Source organism: Malaya genurostris, chromosome 2 (assembly GCF_030247185.1).
Source record: "Malaya genurostris strain Urasoe2022 chromosome 2, Malgen_1.1, whole genome shotgun sequence".
NCBI lineage: Eukaryota > Metazoa > Arthropoda > Insecta > Diptera > Culicidae > Malaya > Malaya genurostris.
The window spans coordinates 289,283,780-289,305,189 of NC_080571.1; the positions used below are offsets into that span (position 1 = coordinate 289,283,780).

The 21,410-nt window shown below is 36.6% G+C and overlaps 1 protein-coding gene across 2 annotated transcripts in view; it reads right to left on the minus strand.

Annotated features, from left to right (window-relative positions):
- LOC131430502 (U8-agatoxin-Ao1a-like) overlaps positions 1–21,410 on the minus strand; it is an 89,251-nt gene that overhangs the window by 20,549 nt on the left and 47,292 nt on the right. For both annotated transcript variants that reach the window (XM_058595537.1, XM_058595536.1), the window contains one exon: positions 7,077–7,152. In XM_058595537.1, the coding sequence (XP_058451520.1) occupies positions 7,077–7,152 (76 nt within the window). The remainder of the gene's footprint in view (positions 1–7,076; positions 7,153–21,410) is intronic.

Here is a 21,410-nt window from a genome sequence, read left to right on the forward strand (position 1 = left end):
CAATTCCGCTCCGAAAATACCCATATTGTAAGGGTTTTTGAGGAATATCAATCAACCGGAAGTCGCCATCTTGGATTAAAGAACCACCTCAAATATCGTTTTCCGACATCTACTCATTAATTCCATTCCGGAAATACCCATACTATAAGGGTTTTCAAAGAGTATCAATCAACCGGAAGTCGCCATCTTGGATTTAAGAACCACCTCAAATATCGTTTTTCGACATCTACTCATCAATTCCGCTCCGAAAATACCCATATTGCAAGGGTTTTCGAGGAATTTCAATCAACCGGAAGTCGCCATCTTGGATTTCCAGAATACCTCAAACATCATTTTCCGGAATCTACTCTTTAAACCCGTTCCAAAAATACCCATATTGTAGTAGCTTCCATGGAGTCGGAAATCGCTTTCGATGTATGTCAAAACCTCTTTTTACGAAGTAGGTTCGTAAAAAAAGTTTACTTTATTTGGGATTTGATTCGTAAAAAAAGATTACGTTATTTGTGAATTGGTTTGTAAAAAGAGTTACGTAAAAAGAGGTAACGTATAAAAAGTGTTCGTAAACGGATGTTTGTGTATAGAAATCGCTCAAACTTTAGAAAAATTTTCCGGAGACGCACGGTGGATTGGTTATTATTTTAGAAAATTTCAAATACTGAACTTTTCCACAGTTTAAAAAAAATGAAACCGAAGCTCTTCGATGTAGCTAAAAATTATTTATTAACCAAGTATGAAGTGAGCGTGTTTTTGTTAAAATGAAACGTTTATTTTGAATGAAAAAAAAAATAGTCGAAATAGTGACCATCTTTCTGGCAATTTGTGGATACCTTGCCAATCAGACATCCAATTTTCGACTTCTTCGTAGGAATTGAAATGGTGCAAAGTCAATGCGTGGCTATTCGATGAAAACAAATGGTAGTCATTTCATTTAAGTTCATATTTTCCTTTTTTCATCTCTGTATGATTTACATTTCAAGTGGTTCTATAATAAAATATTTCATCTTTGTTACAGTACTTTGGTTGTTCAGTTTCTTATTTCTTATCAGTATCTTAGTTTTCACTGATTTAGTGACGTTTGATACAAATAGTAGTCGGAAATAAATGAATACGACGGTGAGAGGGAAGCTCCCAGTCAAGTGCTTTGATTGTATCCTTCCTGAACTTTGGACTGATTTTAATCATTTGGTACCTTTTGGTGCTGTGTGGAATTTCCCAAGAGAGAATCGCAAGTTGACAATTATCACAGAAAATCGAATAGATGATTCGACTTGATGATTCTCATACTAGGTTGCAATATACCAAAACCCTTGTGTGGAGTATTCACATACATTCTCATAGACACAACTTATACAAAGGTTATATGCACATAACACATGGATCAATAAGTCCCGAGACTAACAATGGAAACAACATTTTTTTTTGCAAAATTTTTTTTATTCATCAACATAATCACCTTCTAGGGTGATACAATGGTTCCAACGTCTTTCGCTTCAAAATAAGCTTCAGTTTCAGCGATGACCTCCTCATTTGAGCTAAATCTTTTTCTCTGGAGCATTTTTTTAAGATCGGCAAAGAGCCACTTCACTCACATTTTCCGGTGTAACGGCTTCCACAGGTCTACCCGAGCGTTCCGCGTCATTTGTGTCGGTACGACCACGTTTAAACTCGGCGAACCACCGACAAATCGTTGCTTTTGTTGGACAAGAGTCCGGATAACATTTTTAAATCCATTGTTTCGCTTGCATGGTGTTTTTACCCATTAAAAAACAATGTTTTATCAAAACACGAAACTCGGTTTTTTCCATTTTTTAAACAAACTACAAAACGACTTTACTCCAACCTCGATAACTCAGCTGTTTCTGGTCGGATCGACTTAAAATAATGTGATAATAATGATTGTCGCTGGAAGTATTTTCCAGTTTTCAACTGCAACGAGAATATAACGGTATAAATTCCCTTTGGGGCAGAGTTCAGATTTTGACAGATCCACAATTTTATTACGGGGACGGGTATAGCGTGATGGGTAAGTCGATGCCTTTCACGCAGCCCGCCTGGGTTCGATTCCCAACCCCGCACATAGGGTCAGAAAGTTTTTCTGGCCCGAAGAGGCGAATGACATTAATGTTAAAACCTCTATAATTGAAAAAAAAATTTTTATTACCAAACGTTTTGTAATCAATTCAATTAACGAACTAATGAACGAACGATAAGCTATTGGAAACTCGGTTAATATTTACAAAACCTAGAAAACAATTTCAAATATGTAAATTTCAGCACTTTTAATTTGGAGTAGTTAATACTTTTTTTCATAATTTCATTATTTTTTTTCATAATTATTTCATCCAAGTACAAAGCAAAACGTTCCAGTACTATGCCTCTGGAGGTCAATTGCACTTTATCGTGAAGGAGGAGCTCGGAAAATTCAGTAGTAATTTCTATTAAGAATTCTACGAAATATGCGATAAGCTTCATTATTTCGACCGAAAATGACGACATTGACAACGCGGTTCGGTGAGAAGATAGTACACGTGGTTGAGAGATAAAAGTGGGGTCTAATACTCGTTAATCGATTTCGATCGATTTTAAGTACTTTTTTGTAAAATAAACAATATTTGTGTATAGAACTAAAGAGCCGCAGCATCATATCCAAAAAGTCTTGGGCTATCCTGATTCCCGGCTTTTTATCCCTGAGATAGTGGTCATATACTCGAAAATGGAACTCACTCACTTTTCGTAGAGTTCGCTTGACCAATTCACAAATTTAGGTTCCAAAGATAGGCCAAATTTCCTGAGCTTCTGAACTTTGCGCAAATGTTTAAAATTTCATGTTTGCCATTTCTAAAATTATAAGTATTTAAAATTTAAACTATCGTTTAAAGTACGATGGCCGAATCATATAAAACCCTATAAAATTGACTAAAATCCTGCAATAGCAATATCAATAGCAAAACTGTTTCATTTTGTTGGTTGTGCTAATTGATTTTGTTTCTAAGTACCAAAAAGACTGTCTACAGCATCCTTTTTGATGACATTTTGCCTCGGACCGATTTTCAGCACGGTTCGTTTTTGGCAACATAATCGTTCGAATATGACATATTGGAAAGATGGCAGTACTTCCGAATTCAGATCATTTTCATAATTATATTGATTTAAACTACTTACAGCAATAAATGCTGGAAGAACATAACACCCATATACCATTCGAATCAGTTCGCCGAGATCAGCAAATGCGTATGTGACAAATAATTTTACTCAAATTTTTACCTTTTTTCGAAGATGACTCAACCGTTTTCTACAAACTCAGATTCATATGAAAATTCATATGCTCCTAAACAAGATTCCTGAATTATGTTTGGATCCGACTTCTGGTTCCGGAACTACAGCATGATATGTGAAACGAATTAAAAATAAATAAATTTTCCTCGTAGATGGCTGAACCGATCTAAGATTCAAATTAAATCTAAGAATCATCTAACATTTGCTGACTAGAATAGTCGACAACCAAATAAACGTATTTCAGTTTTAGTGGTTTTCAGTTTTCGATTCGGAAGGTACCCAAAAATTTAATTCGCACTACGATTTCTCAAAGATGTCTACACTGATTTTTAAACATTTTGAAACAAATGTAAACTACTAAGGTGAATTTGTCTGACTTCGGTCTGACTACACCGATTTTCGAATTCCGGTTCCAGTATCGAATCGTTTCTCAAAGCTCAATCGTTTTCTCAAATAAAGCCAAATCGAATTTCAGAAACAAAAATTCAAATTGAAATAAACTTATAATCCCACAAAAAAATTAATTAATTTTATCCAACGCTGACTTCCGATTCTGAAATTACAGGAGGATGAATTTTTAAAATTCAAACCGATATAGAAGATGATAGTCCCGAAAAGCTTGAAAGTTGGACTCAAAACTATTGCAATTTATTCGTCATATGGCCATACGAATCGGTTTGGGTTATGCTGGTTCCTGAATACCGGCTCTGGAAGTACCTTAAATTACCGTAAACTCTAAAGTGGAACTTACTTCGACATATCATGGAATGTTTAATCTATTGTCCCACTTTTAGATAGAGTAATGAGTGATTAAAATGTCAAATTACAGCTTAAAACGACGGTCATTAAAATAATGTCATGAAAACTGAAACACCGAAGAATATTCATGCAAAAAACATGCGGATTGATAAAAAAAGGTATCATCTCACTGCTAGGTGGATGAAGCACGTTTTTTATTTAAAGTTTTGTTTAATAAGGCTCACTGCCTTAATTTAATCTTTTTTGATGATTTTCCTATCTTAAAGGCCGTCCATCCACTTGGATTTTTCAAGCATAGGTGCATAAGCAGACGATTTTGAAACCTTTTTAACAAAAATTGTTAAATGGAATATGAGCTAACCAATTTTATGAAACCCATAATACTATTATATTTGTAATTTCGTCTTCTTCCTTTGCGACATGCGATAAAATCGTTGTGAAATACTCGTTGATTCGTTTTGTTTCATTCACATTTTTCAATTGAACAACAAACGTAACCAAGGATATTGTTATTCTAAAATCAACAGTTTATCAACCTGGGTTGCCAGTTTCAAACATATTTCCCAAGATCTCATTTTGACATTACGAGTTACTGAGGGGTAGTTAAATTTACGATACAGTTTTAAAAGTGAGTGGCAGGTCGTGTCGTCGGTTTTGCTTTGTGTTTGGATGAAATAAATAAGTTTTTGGATGTCATAGAATCTGTGGCAGACAACTTCTGCACAACAGTTTCAGAAACAGTCAAATTTGTCTGTACCGTCATCAACTGTTTGTCTGTCGACTATGATCACACTGTGAATACATTGTCACAGATAATCTGCACACTTTGACCGACGACACGACCTGCCACTCGGCTATCGAAACTGTATCGCAAATTTAACTACCCCTCAGTAACTGGTAATGTCAAAACGAAATCGGCTGAAAAACTATTGAAACTGGCAACACAAGTTGATAGATTATTTATTTTAAATAACAGTTACCATAACCTTGGTTACTGCATACTGAAGATTTGGGAAATGTAAACAAAACAAACTGCCCTGAGTGGTCTTCGTTAAGGCTTGTTGGTGCTCGAACATATTGAAAGTGACTTCCAAAAAATTCAATACTCATCGATGTTTGTTAAATAGCTTAACGTAACCATACTTAGATATATAATATCTATGTTCTATGTAAATTGTTCGAAATGGTGTTATGTTTTGCAGTCATTTAATTCATCAGTTCGAATCTTTTTATCAGTCCGATTATCAGAATTTAGTATCGAAAACATATTTGTTTTTTTCTAATGACTTTCTAAAATAAAACCATTTCAATTAGCCACTTTTTTCACATCGTTCAGCCCTCCTGGAAACTCCTCTACTTCTACTCTCAACGATTTGAGGTCTTCGCAAAGTGCGTGTATACTTTGATGAATTTAAAAGACACTTGAAAAGCACGGGAATTAAATTTTTTAGGATATTAGATCTGATCGAAATTATAGGTTATAAGTGCACATCGGAAGCCACCCATGAAAACAGGTCTCCTTCCAATAATTTGATTATTTGTGTATCAAACAGAAAATAGACTGTAACTACGGTCTACCGTAAGGCGGCTGGAACCTGTTGAAGTAGTCGAATGTGAAGAGTGTCGGATACAAATTAACAATGAAGTCTCATTTTCGTTTTGTGAAGACTGGTACTAACTTCCGGGTTTGTTGACAGTATATCAAGCAAAAGTGATGTGTTTCGGAAACTCGACTGGATATTTCGAAAGATAGTGATCGTCATCACGGATGAGTTTGATGACTACACTACAGATAGAGCTAATGGGTAGCTGTGAATGATATATGTAGTATGACACTGTCGCAGCACTACTTCCACACTGCCAGATTTGGTCATTGTGGTCGGCACAAATCGAAAAAGAACGTTGTAAGGGCATGTTCAGGAGTGTTCTAGTTCTAGATGCATAATTAGTTTTGATATTCAAATCTAGAATTTGAAACAAAATAAACTGGCAGCCCCAGCAACGTTTCATCTGTGTTTCAAATATAGAAAATATAGAACGGCAGCGTATACCAGTTCTAAATTTGACAGTAGAACTGTTCGAATAAATAAGACTAAAACGGCTTGCTGGGGATACGTTTGTTTCAGTTTCAGTTATATTATAGACCACCTATATGAATCTTGCAGTTGCTGAATTTGCTCTAAAAAAATTTAAATTTATAACACAGTTTCACAATTTTCTCAAATGGTTTGTTTATTTATTATAGCGGTCCTTGGTAACTGATTCGTAGCAACTTAAACAGTGTTGCTCAAGAAGATTATTTTTATGATTATCGAGGGATCGCTATATTTATGGTAATTGGCGGTAAACCACTCACGAACACTTTTTGTTTAAATTTTTCTTTGGAGTGCTGGTCGTGTCGTCGCTTTGACTGCATACAGATATAGATAAAACTCAGGAACTTTACAAATCCTATCATTAGAATCTAAGTTTGTGCAAATCGGTCCAGCCGTCTTCAAGCAAATGCGATACATTCTCAGTGATTTATTAATAAAATTCGTTTGCGCATATCGTTGATATAGGAATCAATTTTTTCTTTTATTCCGAAACTGTGTACCTCTTGTTGGGTGGTTACTTTTTTGTCATGAGCGTACCATCTTTCGTCAAACTTCTAATTCCTTATTCCGATTGTACTCCTAATAGTTCAAACGATATGACGAAAGCTAGCACGTGCTCCTGATATTGCTTCTCATGAACATTTCAACATGTTTACACTTGGCCTGGGGGTGTTTCTCGCGGACCCACGTTGAATCGTCATCTGGAAGACACTCGTATTACATTCAATCCATCGACCATTGCCGATCGCCAACTGCAACTGCAACTGAATCTGCCAGAATCGACCATTGCGACCGGAATACGTCACTACCCTAATGATAATACCCTAGTTTTAAGTTAGTCGTTAATCAAGATTTGAAAATACCCTTGGCATCTTAGAGCTTTAGCAGTGTGCCTTTAAATATATTATTATTGAATAAAAAAAAAAAAAACATGTTTACACTTACTTGGATGCACCTTGTTGCAGGATGTTGTCAAGTAAACTATCATCTGATGAACTTTTTTCCGTATTGTCAGCTTCATCTGAAAAAGGAAAAATAAAAATGGAAGAAGGTAAATTTTATTGTCTTCGAGAAACAGTACTAAATCATTGATGCTACAGATGGTAATATTTGCCGAGCAACGGCAAACGGAGCAGTTTTCTTTTCTCAACAGGTGGTAAAAATAATACGTTTGCAGCATCCGGGAATTTCTTTACAATTTATCTTCTCACTTGGACACTTTCCTGCCATTATTGTAGTTGCTTATCTACCACATCCGGGACAAACCTGTCTCGTAGTGCACAATAATTAAACTATGACACCCAAGAAGCACGGTCTTCAGCTTAAAGGCGAAATGATATAAATAAATAAATCAGAACCGTAACAGAAAAACCTTTCTCGTTCCGCAATTACTACCGACACCAGCACCGACGGAATAAGAAAACAAAACCCTTGAAGTAGAAACAGGAACCCCTCACCGTAAGCGGGTGGACCACAAATAAGACGAAACAAACACCATTACGCCGGAAATGGGTCTACGGTCGGGTTCTTCTATCATGATGAAGCAGAAATCCTGCAAATGCAAGTGCATCCCACACTTTAGGCGTTTTACACAAGTGCTTTTGCTGTTCGGAAAACACTTGTTGCTGATTGCGCCACTTGCCCCGAGCCGAGGATGCCAAGGAAGTGCGCGAAAGGGTTTTCCACGGCAGTGTTGAATAACCGAACGGAACGAGCTGCTGAGAACGAAAATGCGACACTCTAATAGTGGCTGTGGGATACCGGACCTACAGACAACAAATTAAATTTGAGACGCTTGAACGTGGTTCGAGTGACACAGTTTTACTGTTGTCGCCGTTTTAGCGCCACTAGCCTACCGGAGAATGTGCCATCCGGGTCATCCGATCTATCCGGATCATACCGACGATGAATGGTTGGCATCAGAGATACGGTGCAGCTACGTTATAATGAAGTTATTTTTTGAACGCATACTATTTTTTTACGAAATACCTTCCGCTTCAGTACACGACGGACTGAAACCTATGACTAAAAGCAAGAATAATGCTAGGAATCATGTTTACTAGAGGAAATACAATTTCCAATTGCGAACCAATCCTGATTCGAGCTAGATTCATCGATTCCAATAAATATCCCATCTTAAAAATAGCACACCGGTAAAATTAGATGCAGCAGTGATAGATGCAATTGTATTTTTCTCGAATAACAATTTGCTTCAATCGTTGATCTCCTGAATAACTTATTCGTAGGATGTATTCTATTGAGCGGAACGCACATAACTTCACCGATTCAAAAAGAAAAATTAATTCCATTTAATTCCACTATATTTTAAAAGTCTTCACATTTCGCTACTAATAATAGATGTAACTAAAAAACCATAAATTGCACAAAACTTATGTCCAGGAAGAAGTGATAATGAATCAATTGGCCACTCTATTTTTGCTCTATTTTTGACGTAGGATAACGTCTTTCTTTTCTACACTGACATGGGCGCATTTTCAAAGTTTCACACTTCGAGTGCGTTACGAAATTTTTCCCAGGTTTGACTTCCTAATAACTTTTTCCGTGTTTGAGAGTTTCCTTTTTTATTGTTACTAAACGAATGGAACAAGTAGTAAGATTGTTGTCAATATCACACTTATTAGACAAACGTTGTTTAAAGAGTAAAAATAATGTAAAAATGTAAAAACATTGAAATCAACTGAATCTATAAATATACCCTGTGACGCATTTGCTAGCTTCTATCTGAGATAATCATTGAAAGAAAACACATCGTGTGCGCAGACCGCCATCTACGTCAAAAAATTAAACTACACCCAGAATTATTCAACTGGTGCTTCGGGATCAAGTAAAATATCATCAATAAAGACTGTCCCAGAAAGTATGGACGCAACCAAAAGCCGTTGCCATTTCGCAATGGTTCAGAATCTGTCAATTTTCATGGCTGCGTCCTGTTGTTTACACACTTCTCTAACCACTTGTGCTGTTGTTTATTCGTTTTCATTAGTTTGTTTCGAAATTCGTGGACTTTCAGCAGAATAACGTCGAAAAATTGTGTACAAATGGTGCACAGAACGCGGGCTGTCACTGAGAAAGATAGCAAAAATGGAATGAGTAAATGAAAAAGCCGTGCGAAATGCAATCAGGAAGTTCGGTGAGGATAGCACTTTTGAGGATAAACCGAAAACGGGTCGAAAAAAAGATCCTGCTAACCCTCTGTTGGATAAACGTATACTGAAGGCGTTCTAGCAAAAGAAGGAGGTTTCAGTTCGGGATGTGGCCCAAAAGTGGGCACTTCGAAGTCAAATGTTCTTTGTGCTGAAGAACGTTTGAATCTTCGGACCTATAAGAAGCAGAAACAACCAAAACGTAGTCCGAAACAAGTAGCATCGATCGGTGCGAAAAGGGCAAGTGTTAAACCAGTCCGAGACATCGATTGAAGTCGAGAAATTTGGTAAGAAAGCTATGGGTCTGGCACGCAATTTGTAGCTGCGGTAAGATTTCGAAACCCTTCATCACCACTGCTTCAATGAACAGCGAAATATACATCAAGGAATGTTTACAAAAACGACTTCTACCCATGATTCGAAGTCCCAAGGATCCTGTTGCTTCTGCCAAGATCTTGCTTCTTGCCACTACTCGAAATCAACGGTAGAATGGTATACTACCAAAAATGTCACTTTCGTCCCAAAAGACATGAATCCACCAAATTTCCCACAACTTCAACCAATTGAAGAATTTTGGGCATTAACGAAGGCACATCTTAGGAAACATGTCTCGGCAGCCGAAACCATTCAACAGTTCGAAAAAGATTGGAATAAAGTGTCAACACTTGTCGCCAAGAAGTCTGTATAGAATTTAATGAGGAACGTTCGCAAGAAGGTGCGCCAGCTAGTCTACAATGGCTAAGTAGCAAATGTTGAGACTAATATTCTGTTGTTGTAGTCTCATATTATCAGTATATCGAATAAAATTTGAATATCTAACACTTGTGAATTATTTACAGCGAAACCAAAGTGCGTCCATACTTTCTGGTACAGTCTTTATTTATTCAAATTTGCTCACTGTCGACGGCTGAGACAGAAAAACAAACGGACTTATTGGCGCTTGAAACGAAACAAGCGAAACTTCAAATGACTAGGCATGGTTGTTCAATTGACGATGAATCCAGTGAATCTCATTTGATTATGACCACAAAAGTCAATTGAATGAATTGGAATACACTGACAGTGAAAGGCCAGAAATATCATTTTCATCTAATTTCGAAAATGAAATTTTCACCGCACTGATTACAACTAAGTAATCCATGGATCGAAACCCTTCTCCCTCCCTAGCGCCTAGACAGAACCAGGAAACCAAAATTTTGGTTACGCTTGAGGACAGTGGAAGCTGTCAAGTTGTTACTCGGATGAGTTGCACTTAGCACACTCAGCACACTTTTATACTGTGCAGTTCGATTTGGTATGAACTGCACAATATTGAATCCATCCGCACTGTGAACAGTTTTGCTGCGGGACGGATTGAATAGTGAACTGCCAGCAAACAGCACGTCTCTGTACTACTGTGCTAGAGAAAAACGAAGGATTGTAATCTACTTTTTTCACAATGCACAATGGACTGAACTATTGGTGTGATAATGCCTTTCTCTTGTCATTCAAACAGACTCATCAAAGCAATTTTTTTTTGTTTCCATGATTTCAAACACGAATTTGGTAAAAACTTTGATTGAAAACCCGGATTAAAACATTTCTTTTGGAATAACCAGTTTTTGTCCGACTCTTTCAGAAAAGATGTTTTCAAATGGTACTTGCATTGCAAAATTATTGCCCGATTTTTGCTCTCAATGTTTTTATCTGGTGTTTTTACTTTCGAAAATACTGAAACGAGTTTTTTTGAAACTAAATGCACTTATCCGACTTTTTCATTAGGCCGTTCAGTTGATCTTCAAACGCAATAGTAGCTTTCAAACGAACTTAACCTGATTGAAACTGGTTCAGCCAACTCCGAGAAAATGTCAAAAGTTGGACACACACATATATAGACAGATATTTTCCGATTTCGTCGAGCTGAGTCGAATGGTATATAATACGAGGGGTCTCCAAAATTGTGATCGAAAGTCAAGATTTTCAGCAATTCTATTACCTTTCTATAGGCAAAAAGATGTCAACGTCTGTACTGAATTTTACTGATTTTTAATAGGTTAGGTGTCTTCGAATAAGTTTCACAAGACAATGTAACGCTTCTTTTCTTTTCTTATTTTAATTATTTACTGTACAAATTATTTATGCGAAAATTGTATTTACTGTGGATACATTTGCTTCACTGTAAAAACTGGTTTTCTGATTTCTCTTCGTAGGATCAATCTTTATCACTTAGGAATCTGTTACCAAGTTCTAGATTCTTGGTAGAGAGCAATTTGATTTCCAGTAGTGAATAACAAACCGATGTTCAGTTTTTGCAATGATTGAGTGAGTTACCGACGAGCATTTTTTCAGGTCTGCGAACAGCCTCTAATCGCTGGGAGCCAAATCTGGCGAATACGGTGGATGTGGGAGCAATTCGAAGTTCAATTTATGTAGTTTTGCTGTTGTTTTGATTTACTTGTGACACGGTGCGTTGTCTTGATGAAAAAAAATTTTTTTTCTCCGTTATGTGCCGTCGTTTCTTGGCAATTTCAGCCTTCTAACGCTCCAAGATTTCCTTTCTCAAGATAGTTAATAAATGTTACACACCGCACATCCCAAAATACCAAGGCAATAACCTTTCCAGCCGATTGTTGTGCTTTCGGGCAGACGACGATTGTTTTGAATCTAGAGTGAAGCGATGAGTCCATGTTTCATCCATTGTCACATATCGACACAAAAATTCCGGTTCGTTACGTTCAAACGTAGCCAAACACTGCTCAGAATCATCAACACGTTCTCGTTTTTGGTCAACAGTTTGGTCTCCATAACACTTTTCAAGCCATTGCACAGTGGGAAAAAAACTATGAAAACCCGCAAAGAATTCTGTACATACTGAACTAATTGAGATAGGTCAACAAACTAAAGCGTTTCTTATGTAAAAATGTCCAAGGAATTCAATGGAATGGTTTACAATGGCCGCACGAATCGCTATCCTGCTTGTTTTACCCCAAATGAACAGCAGTTTAGGGGTTTCCTATAACATTCGCTCTGTAAATTGAAAAGAAATCGAGTGCGGTATCCTGGAATAGCCTACTTTCATGTAAAAAAGTCTGGAGAATCGATTAGAAGAGCCCACACTGGCCGCACGAAAGGTTTTGGTGGCTATTTTACCCCAATTCGATAAGGACGATTTACTAAAAGATATCATGAAATGGAGTTCTTCCATTCGATTTTCCAGACTTATTTACAAAATATAAGATAGTTTTCGTATGCTTTCAACGTGGTTCGCGTAACACTCAAGGTGATTTAGATGAAAATTCCACATATTGGAGGAGTTGGGGTAAAATAGCCACCAAAAGGTTTCGTGCGGCCAGTATAAGTTCTGACATTCGATTCTACAGACTTTTTTACATAAGATAAGCTAGATTTAGTCAACTTCCAATAAGTTTTACCGAGATTTAAGCACTCAATTTCTTTTCAAGTTACAGAACAAATACTACAGAAAACCCTAAAATTGCTGGGCATTTGGGGTAAAACGAGCAGTATGGCGATTCGTTCGGCGATTAAAAACCATTCCATTGAATTTCTTGGATTTTTACCTTTTTTTATATATATAAAAAATAGGTATAGAATTCGCTCAAACTTTCGAAAAATTTTCCGAGGCCCGGAGGGCCGAATGTCATATACCAATCGATTCAGCTCGACGAACTGAGCAAATGTCTGTGTGTGTGTGTGTGTGTGTATGTGTGTGTGTCTGTATGTGTGTTGTCAACTAAGAGGTCGAGATCTCAGAGATGGCTGGACCGATTTTGATCAAACTAGTCGCAAATGAAAGGTCTCCCCGTCACCCAGAACGCTATTGAATGGTTTTGAGATCGGATGTTTACTTTTTGAGTTATACGAAGTTTTATGTCAAAATTTTCAGTTTTTTGACAGTATCTGTCACATTTGACCTTGAAAACAGAATATGTTTCCAGACTTAGATTTCGCTCGGTAATACCTATCCAACAAGCCATAGATTGTTAAAATCCGTCCATTTTTAACGGAGATATCGATATTTTTGTGTAAGCCTTATTCCAGTAGAAGGAATTTTGAGCGCTGTATGAAAAAGCAATGCTTGGGAGCAACATGAAACACGATTTTTTATACTGTTACATATAATTGTTTCTAAGTACCAACAAGACTGTGTACAGCATCCTTTTTTATGACAATTTGCCTCGGACCAATTTTAGCACGATTCATTTTTAGCAACATAATCTTTCGAATATGGCATATGTAAACCAGATGATACCAGCATTATCGAGTTGGAAGTAATTCCATAATTATATTGATTTAAACTATTTACAGCAATAAATGCTGGAAGAACATGACTTCCATATACCATACGACTCAGTTCGTCGAGATCAGCAAATGCGTGTGTGACAAATAATTTCACTCAATTTTCTCGGAGATGGTTAAACCGTTTTCTACTAACTCAGATTCATATGAAAAGTCGTATACTCCCAAATAAGGTTCCTGAATTACGTTTGGATCCGACTTCTGATTGCGGAACCACAGGATGATATGTGAAACGAAATTAATATAATGCAATTAATTTTTCTCGTAGATGGCTGAACCGATCTAAGATTCAAATGAAATCTAAGAATCATCTATGATTCAAATGAGAGGTCTTAAAATCCTATAAAACCTCTTACTTTTTAGTCAGATCCGACTTCTGGTTTAGAAAATGCAGGGTGATTAGTATAACAATGTTCATTTCACATAAATTAATCAGGTTTATCGGGTTTGCAGATTTGGATAGTCGATTACCAAATAAATTTATTTTAGTTTAAGCGGTATTCGTTTTTGGATTCGGAATGTACCCCCAAATTTTAATTCGCACTACAATTTCTCAAAGATGTCTACACACTCCTCAGGTGAATTTAACTGATTTCGGCTACACCGATTTTAGAATTCCGGTTCCAGTATCGAATCGATTCTCAAAGCTCAAAAATTTTCTCAAAAAAGACCAAATCGAACTTCAAAAACAAATATTACAGGACTTAAGGTCCCATACAAAATTGGTGAATTTTATCCGATTCTGGAATTACAGATGATGAGTTTATAAATTTCATGTAAATTGTTTGGCGTAATAATTTATGGCCATTCGAATCATTTTGGGCTATGTTAATTCCTGAATACCGGCTCTGGAGTACCATAAATAATGACGAAAAACTCTAAAGTGGAACTTACTTCGACATCTCATGGAATGTTCAATCGATTGTCACACGCTAAGATTGAAATTCGATATGTTTTGCAGTTTCGGAATTACAGGGTAATGAGTGATTAAAATCTCAATTTGCCGTTTTAAACGACGATAGTTAAAATAATGTCATGAGAACTAAAACACCTAAGAATATCCATGCAAAAACACATGCGTATTGATAAAAAAAAAAAGGTATCATCTCACTGCTAGGTGGATTAATCACGTTTTTTTACATATGAAACACTCTTGTTTGTTGCCTTTTTCCATGGTTCCCATGGTTCTTTGCGGGTTTCCTGTTTTTTTTCCCAATGTTCATTGCTTCGCTTGAACGATTTTTTTTTTCATCGAGAAGCAGTGTAAAATTAAAACATGAAATTGTTTTTTATCGACCGTTCTGAAAATAACAAAAGTAGTGTCACTCTTAGTACAATAACTTACAAACTAATTATTAGAATATCATGAAATGTTAACAGCTGTCTTTTAACGATTAGTATTAACTGAAAAAAGGTGACTGCAATAAAACTAGCGCAATCTATGTGTTAGGCCCGGAACTTTTCTGCCCATGTGTTAAATATATGAAATCTTCGATTCCAGTGAAATCAAAACTAAACAAACAATTGGCTTATATTATTTACAACCAAAAGCTGATCCGAAAAGAAAGCGTCTTTTAAAACTATTTGTAATCCATCCATATCTGGGGAAATGCGGAATTCATATTGTATGAAGTGTAATCAGTCCAGTAGCATACACTCAGTTCCGAGTATTTCGAAATAAATAAAATTGTGCCCTCTTGTTTCCAAGCCATACATTCAAACAAGCAACAAGTATAAAGTAATAACGAATCAGTCTCCCTACAAAATCTCTGGGGGGATGTTTAAATAAGATTCCAAATACGGTACGGATGCCAAGTTTTCGCAGTGAAAAGTTCAGTGTTTCTACGAAGCAGACCGACCATAATCCAGGATGGATGAACGCGCATCCACAATTTCAGCAGTGTTTATTGCTCCCACCCACTCACACCCACTGGGCACGTCAGCTGAAATACTACGTGACAGTAGCAGAGTGGTTGGCTTGGCTGTTGCAATCTGGACATTTCGCCCGGCAGCATCCAGTAACATGTGTAACAGCGTACCGATGAAAGTAATGAAGCAGAACCGAGGAAAACAGGCTCCGAATCCCATCCAAGACATCCAAGAGCTGAATGAATAAGCTTTATTTAATTTAGCATGGCTGTAAAGAGTTGCTAATGACGGCGCCAAGGTGGGGAAGCAAATTTTCCCCGAAGATGGAGACGCATTCGGTGGCATTCGAAACGTGTGTCACTTAAGGCGTGGTGATAACATTTTCCGATGTTCAATCTTGTCCTGTGTGTTGCCGAAGGATTTCGCACGTTCGTCTGGGGAAAACTAATGAAATTATGATCGTAAACTGCATGCGTAATTGAATGTGTTTTTGTAGGGATGCTGTACTGCAGAAACCGTCCTAAGGAACTAAACAACAACAATAGAAGCACGATTTATTCCATGATTTGCAGATTTTTCTACAAAAATTCTTCGCCTGCTATGCCGCTACAATATTCGAGATTCTTGGAAGAGAATGTAAATTCCCTCATCCGAACATAGTTTCTACTGACCTTCCTTATCAGAAAGTTTTTCAATACCAACAAACAAGGATATTCTGCCGTGATGTATCACTTTTGTGCTTTCGATGCGCTGCAGTTGAACGTAGATATGCACCGTAAGAGAAAAACTTTAGAAAAGAAGTAATATGTAAAAATTTATTGCTCTCACCTTATGCAATATTCATATGATAAAATGTTGTGTGTCATGGTTGGTTTTTTCGTAAAGGAACTCGAACAGATTGCTCGAATATTTTGGAGCAGCATGGACCATTGCAGTGAAAACGTCTTAGGCATTTCCAGCTTACCTTAGAGAATAATAACTGGCTTGAACGATGGAATCGTAAAATAATAAATGCCGTTTCATTGACATTGTGGGAAAATTTAACGAAAATTTATGGTACTAAACACTCTGTACATAAATATCCGCATGGCAGAAAAAAAAAACTAAAGTTATGTCCGTGCCAGTTGCATCGCATCTGGGTTCCATAATTCCTGCTCGAAACTCCCTGCACCGTAAAATGTATCACAAAGTTATCCGCACTCAACTGGATAGCATATGGGAAAACGTAGCGAAAAGAAAACATTTCATGAAGGATTTTATCACTCGCCGCGATGCTTCTCACAAGCAAGCATCCTCGTAGTTGATAGAATATTTTATGATACGCATATCGCTTCCATATCCTTACGGTTATCCCGTTGAGTTTAGCGTATTTGAATAAAAAACGAGCATAAACAAGGAAACATCAAGACACAGCTAGGAAAATTATAGACTTAATTCAATCTAATTCAGTTCACTATAGCAACCCCAAAAAAATGGCAAGGGCGACTTGGTTTTAAAACTAAATACACTGAAGACTATAAAATAAATAGGCAAAAGCTCAGCCAACTCAAGCAAACAAATGTTCAGACATTTCACGTGGAGTACCATTGACTTACACAACAACCAACTCATCAGTCCCCTATTTTGCATGTCAAAGTGGTCTTGTAACAGTTTCATAAAAATGAGCCAACTCGGGAGCTTGGTCAACAAAGAGCTCCTTAAGAATGTCAAAGATCAGTCTGAGTATGGAAGCGAGCCTCATGAACGCGTAAGAAGAGGATTACTTTTATTGGGTGGGATGAGACTTTCCCCTAATAAGTATCTTGAAGGGCACCGCCAATCTGATCCCGAATATCCTTTTTTTATTTTAAAATGAAATTAATCCTGTCCTAGGCGAATGGTGGGAAGTGAACCTTTTATAATATATTAATTTGTTTGGCCATAAAAATCGTTCGCCCACGCGACTTGGCCAAATCCATGAAGTAGCAAGTCTGGCACGCAATCCTCAATATAGAAAAGAGAACTCAAGCTAAGAGGCACCCGTTTAGAAAACTCCGATGAGGAACTTGACCTGCTGTTTTTAATGTATTCACTGTCGATTCAAATATTTCAGCCAGAACAAATAAATCTAGAGATCCGAGTATAATAGTAATTAAGTGACACCAAAAGCCAAGTTTCATCAAAAATATTTGATTATTTCAAATGAAAACAGAATGGCCTAAGTTTTTCGACGACAATGCAATTTTTTGGTTACTAAATTTTTCATCATGAAATTAACAGAATAAAAGTTTTTTCTTTCAGTTTTTCAAAGAGTAATGAAATTAAGCATCAGAGAATATGATAAGGAGTGTATCGAAAATAAGCTATCCACAAACTTTTCTTTCAAATTATGATAAAAAACGATTTTTTATTCAAACTAAAAATTGATCCTTTATTGTACGAGTTTAAACTGGAGCATAATGAAAACCGGATGAAATTTAAGTTATTCCTTCACGAAATTTTGATCGAACGCTCTTCATCATGCTCCGGACAAGTGTAGCATCGAATTTTTTTGGACACTTGAGCCCAAATTTTTTTTAACTCCTGCACGTTCCCAGCTGCCCTACCAGTCTTCTTGAAGACCCTCTTCACGATTGCCCAGTAACGTTCGATGGGTCGAAACTGAGGGCAATTTGGTGGATTGATAGTTTTCTCAACGAAATTTATACCCTTTTCCGCAAGCCAATTGAGAGTGGTTTTGGCATAGTGAGCCGACGCCAAATCCGGCCAAAATAGTGGAGGTATACTATGCTTTTTATATAAAGGCAGCAATCCCTTCTGGAGATACTCAGATCGATAGATTTCTGCATTTATAGTTCCGGTAGTGTGAAAAATGGTTGATTTTAAACCACAGGAACATATTGCTTACCATACCAGTTTTCTGCCTCATCCAGGTAGCTCATCCAAAGAATAGTGTTCCCCAAACTTATTAATGATGGTTTTAACACGGGCATGATGAATTCCAAACCGCTTCGCCCATTTTCGCATAGTAATACCGTTCTCACTTAGCCATGTGTCCAGAACCTCAATTTTCACTGCCTTTTTAATACGCGACATTTTTGAAAACGCAGAATTTAAACCGCTCAAACAAGTAAAGAAACGAAAGCTGAAGGCCAAACGCACAGCATGCTGTGATCTGAGCATAAAAAACCATCACAAATACATGCGTACAACACAAATGTATGTGGATAGCTTATTTTCGAGACTCTCCTTATTATCGATTTCATTACAATTCGGTCGTTAAGAAAAATGTTTCATAAATTGAAATCTTAGAATGCAAAATCGGTTGCCTAGGGGCACTGCGCTCACGAACAGAAAAAAGCCTGTTCTATTTTACATAGTGGTGCAATGATGCCTTTCTCATATCAATCATATTCTCATATATAATACTGTAATAAAGATTGTTTGTGCATTAACTAGTATAACCTACAGAATGAAACATGAGAAAGAGAAGTGAGTTCCACTATTACAGGTACTTCTAGCACCGGAACCCGAGAACTAATATAATCAACTAACCCGACGTACAAACTCTACTAGTTGTATTCAAATTTTGAAGATTTTGTACCATTTTGACAACGTACTCTAAACTACGGTGGAAATTTTTGTTGTATCCGAAAAGATGTAGTAATTTTAGATAAGACCTATAATTTGAAAAAAAGATTGGAAATATCCCAAGTAACCATATGCATTATATCATTGCACATTTACAACTTTAATATAACATCGTATCGCACATTAATTCAACATGCTTTGAAGCAGCATGCATTAGATTTACATTCAAGATATAATGAAGCATTATCTTACAACAGCTTTTTGTCATGGTATATATTGGCATTTAATGCTATATTTTATTGCAATCAAACATTATAGATAACAGTGCATAGAAATCTAATTGCTACATTAAATCAATGCATTAGGTTTGAAAAAAGTAGAAAAAATCTTCAACTAAAAGCTAAATTTAACTTTGTTTACAAATACAATAGTTATCGGTAATACAGAAGTAAAATGTAATGATCGCGTGAGTATTCTTCGTTGTGTTTAGTTTTCATGATTTTTTTTAATATGAGTTCTAGAAATGGTCAATTCGTTCGCGAACGGTTCAAAAGACTTAATTCACTGAAAGAATGAATGACCAATAGTTCTTTTTTTTTTTGAGAACGGTCGTGGACCTGTGTTTTGCTCAATCTTTTTTGTGAACGGTAGAAAACAGTTTAATAATCACAGTTTTAATTGGGATCTCGGTTAGTCATTGCCCATCTCTAATGAGTTCCTCTATAAAATTTTTGTCATTATTTATGGTACTTCCAGAAGCGGTATTCAGAGACCAACATAACCCAGAATAGTTCGTCTGTCCATAAATTAGTAGGACGAACAAATTGAAACTTGAGGCAACTTTGAAGATTTTTTGGTATCGTCATCTACTATGACGGTTTGAATTTTAAAAATTCATCGCCGTGTAATTTCAAAATTGGAAGTTGGATTCGGATAAAATTCACTAATTTTGTATGGGACCCTAAGTTTATTTCAATTCGATTTTTTTATTAAATTCGTTTTGGCCTCTCTATTCCCGATACTTTCGTGAACAGAATTCGGAAACTAGTGTAGGCAAAGTCAGTTAAATTCACCAAATGGATTGTAAACCATTTTTTTTTCTCCATAAATACGTTTATTTCTTAAGGCAGTTTACATAAGTTTTTCTTCGCCGTAGCATCACTTTTACATAATATTCTTATCCTAATTTAATTCTAACATAGTCACAACGTTTTGAATTTATTAAAACATATTCTCTTATAGCTTAAATATCATCTAAGGTAACTCGTCATTAATTATGAAATCTACTCGGAAATATTATTTGAACCAAACGATTAACTTCTATAAATTATAAAATAAGCTGTTATTTTCAGACATTTTGTTGATAATTTCATAAACTGTTTCGAGTTTGTTTGTATCATTACATAATTTTTATTCTAATTTAGCTATTGGTTGAACTCATGGACGCAGCTGGGATCAGAACTAAGTCTTAAAAGGGGCCTTTATTAAATTGAAACTCCAATTTTCTTTATGAAATGATAAATAAGTTTCATGTATGAAAGGTCACGACAAGCAAGAATGTCTCGAACTGGGATATTGGATAGTCTACCTTGGGTACGCAAAGAATTTATTAGTTGAGATCTGACATCACGATACTCCACGCATGTCCAAACGACATGATCAATATCCCGATAACCTTCTCCGCAAGCACAATGATTAGTCTCGGAGAGCCCAATTCGAAGGAGATGTGCATCTAACGTGTAGTGATTGGACATGAGTCTGGACATCACACGAATGAAATCCCTACTCACATCCAGTCCCCTGAACCATGCCTTTGTCGATATTTTCGGAATAATTGAGTGCATCCACCGACCCAGATCATCTCTATCCCAAGATGCTTGCCAGCTGGCAAGTGTTCTTTGGCGAGACGAGCTATAGAATTCGTTGAAAGCAATCGGTCGCTCATAAATTTCACCCTCAATAGCACCACGTTTGGCTAAAATATCGGCTCTTTCATTGCCAGGAATGGAGCAATGAGCCGGGACCCAGACTATAGTGATTAGATAATTATTGTTCAATATGTCGTTCAGGCACTGTTTTATTTTGCCCAGGAAAAACGGTTCATTTTTGCCAGCAGCGTTTGAGCGAATGGCTTCAATTGCACTCAGACTATCTGTGAAGAGGAAATAATGGTTTGGAGATAATGTGACGATTACACTCAAACTATAATGAACTGCTGCTAGCTCTGCTATATAAACAGATGCAGGTTCTTGAAGCCTAAATGAGGCCGAAACATTATTGTTGAACATACCAAACCCTGTCGCTTCTTCAATTCGCGATCCGTCCGTATAAAACATTTTCTCAGAGTCAATATGCCTGAACTTACTTGAAAATATTTTTG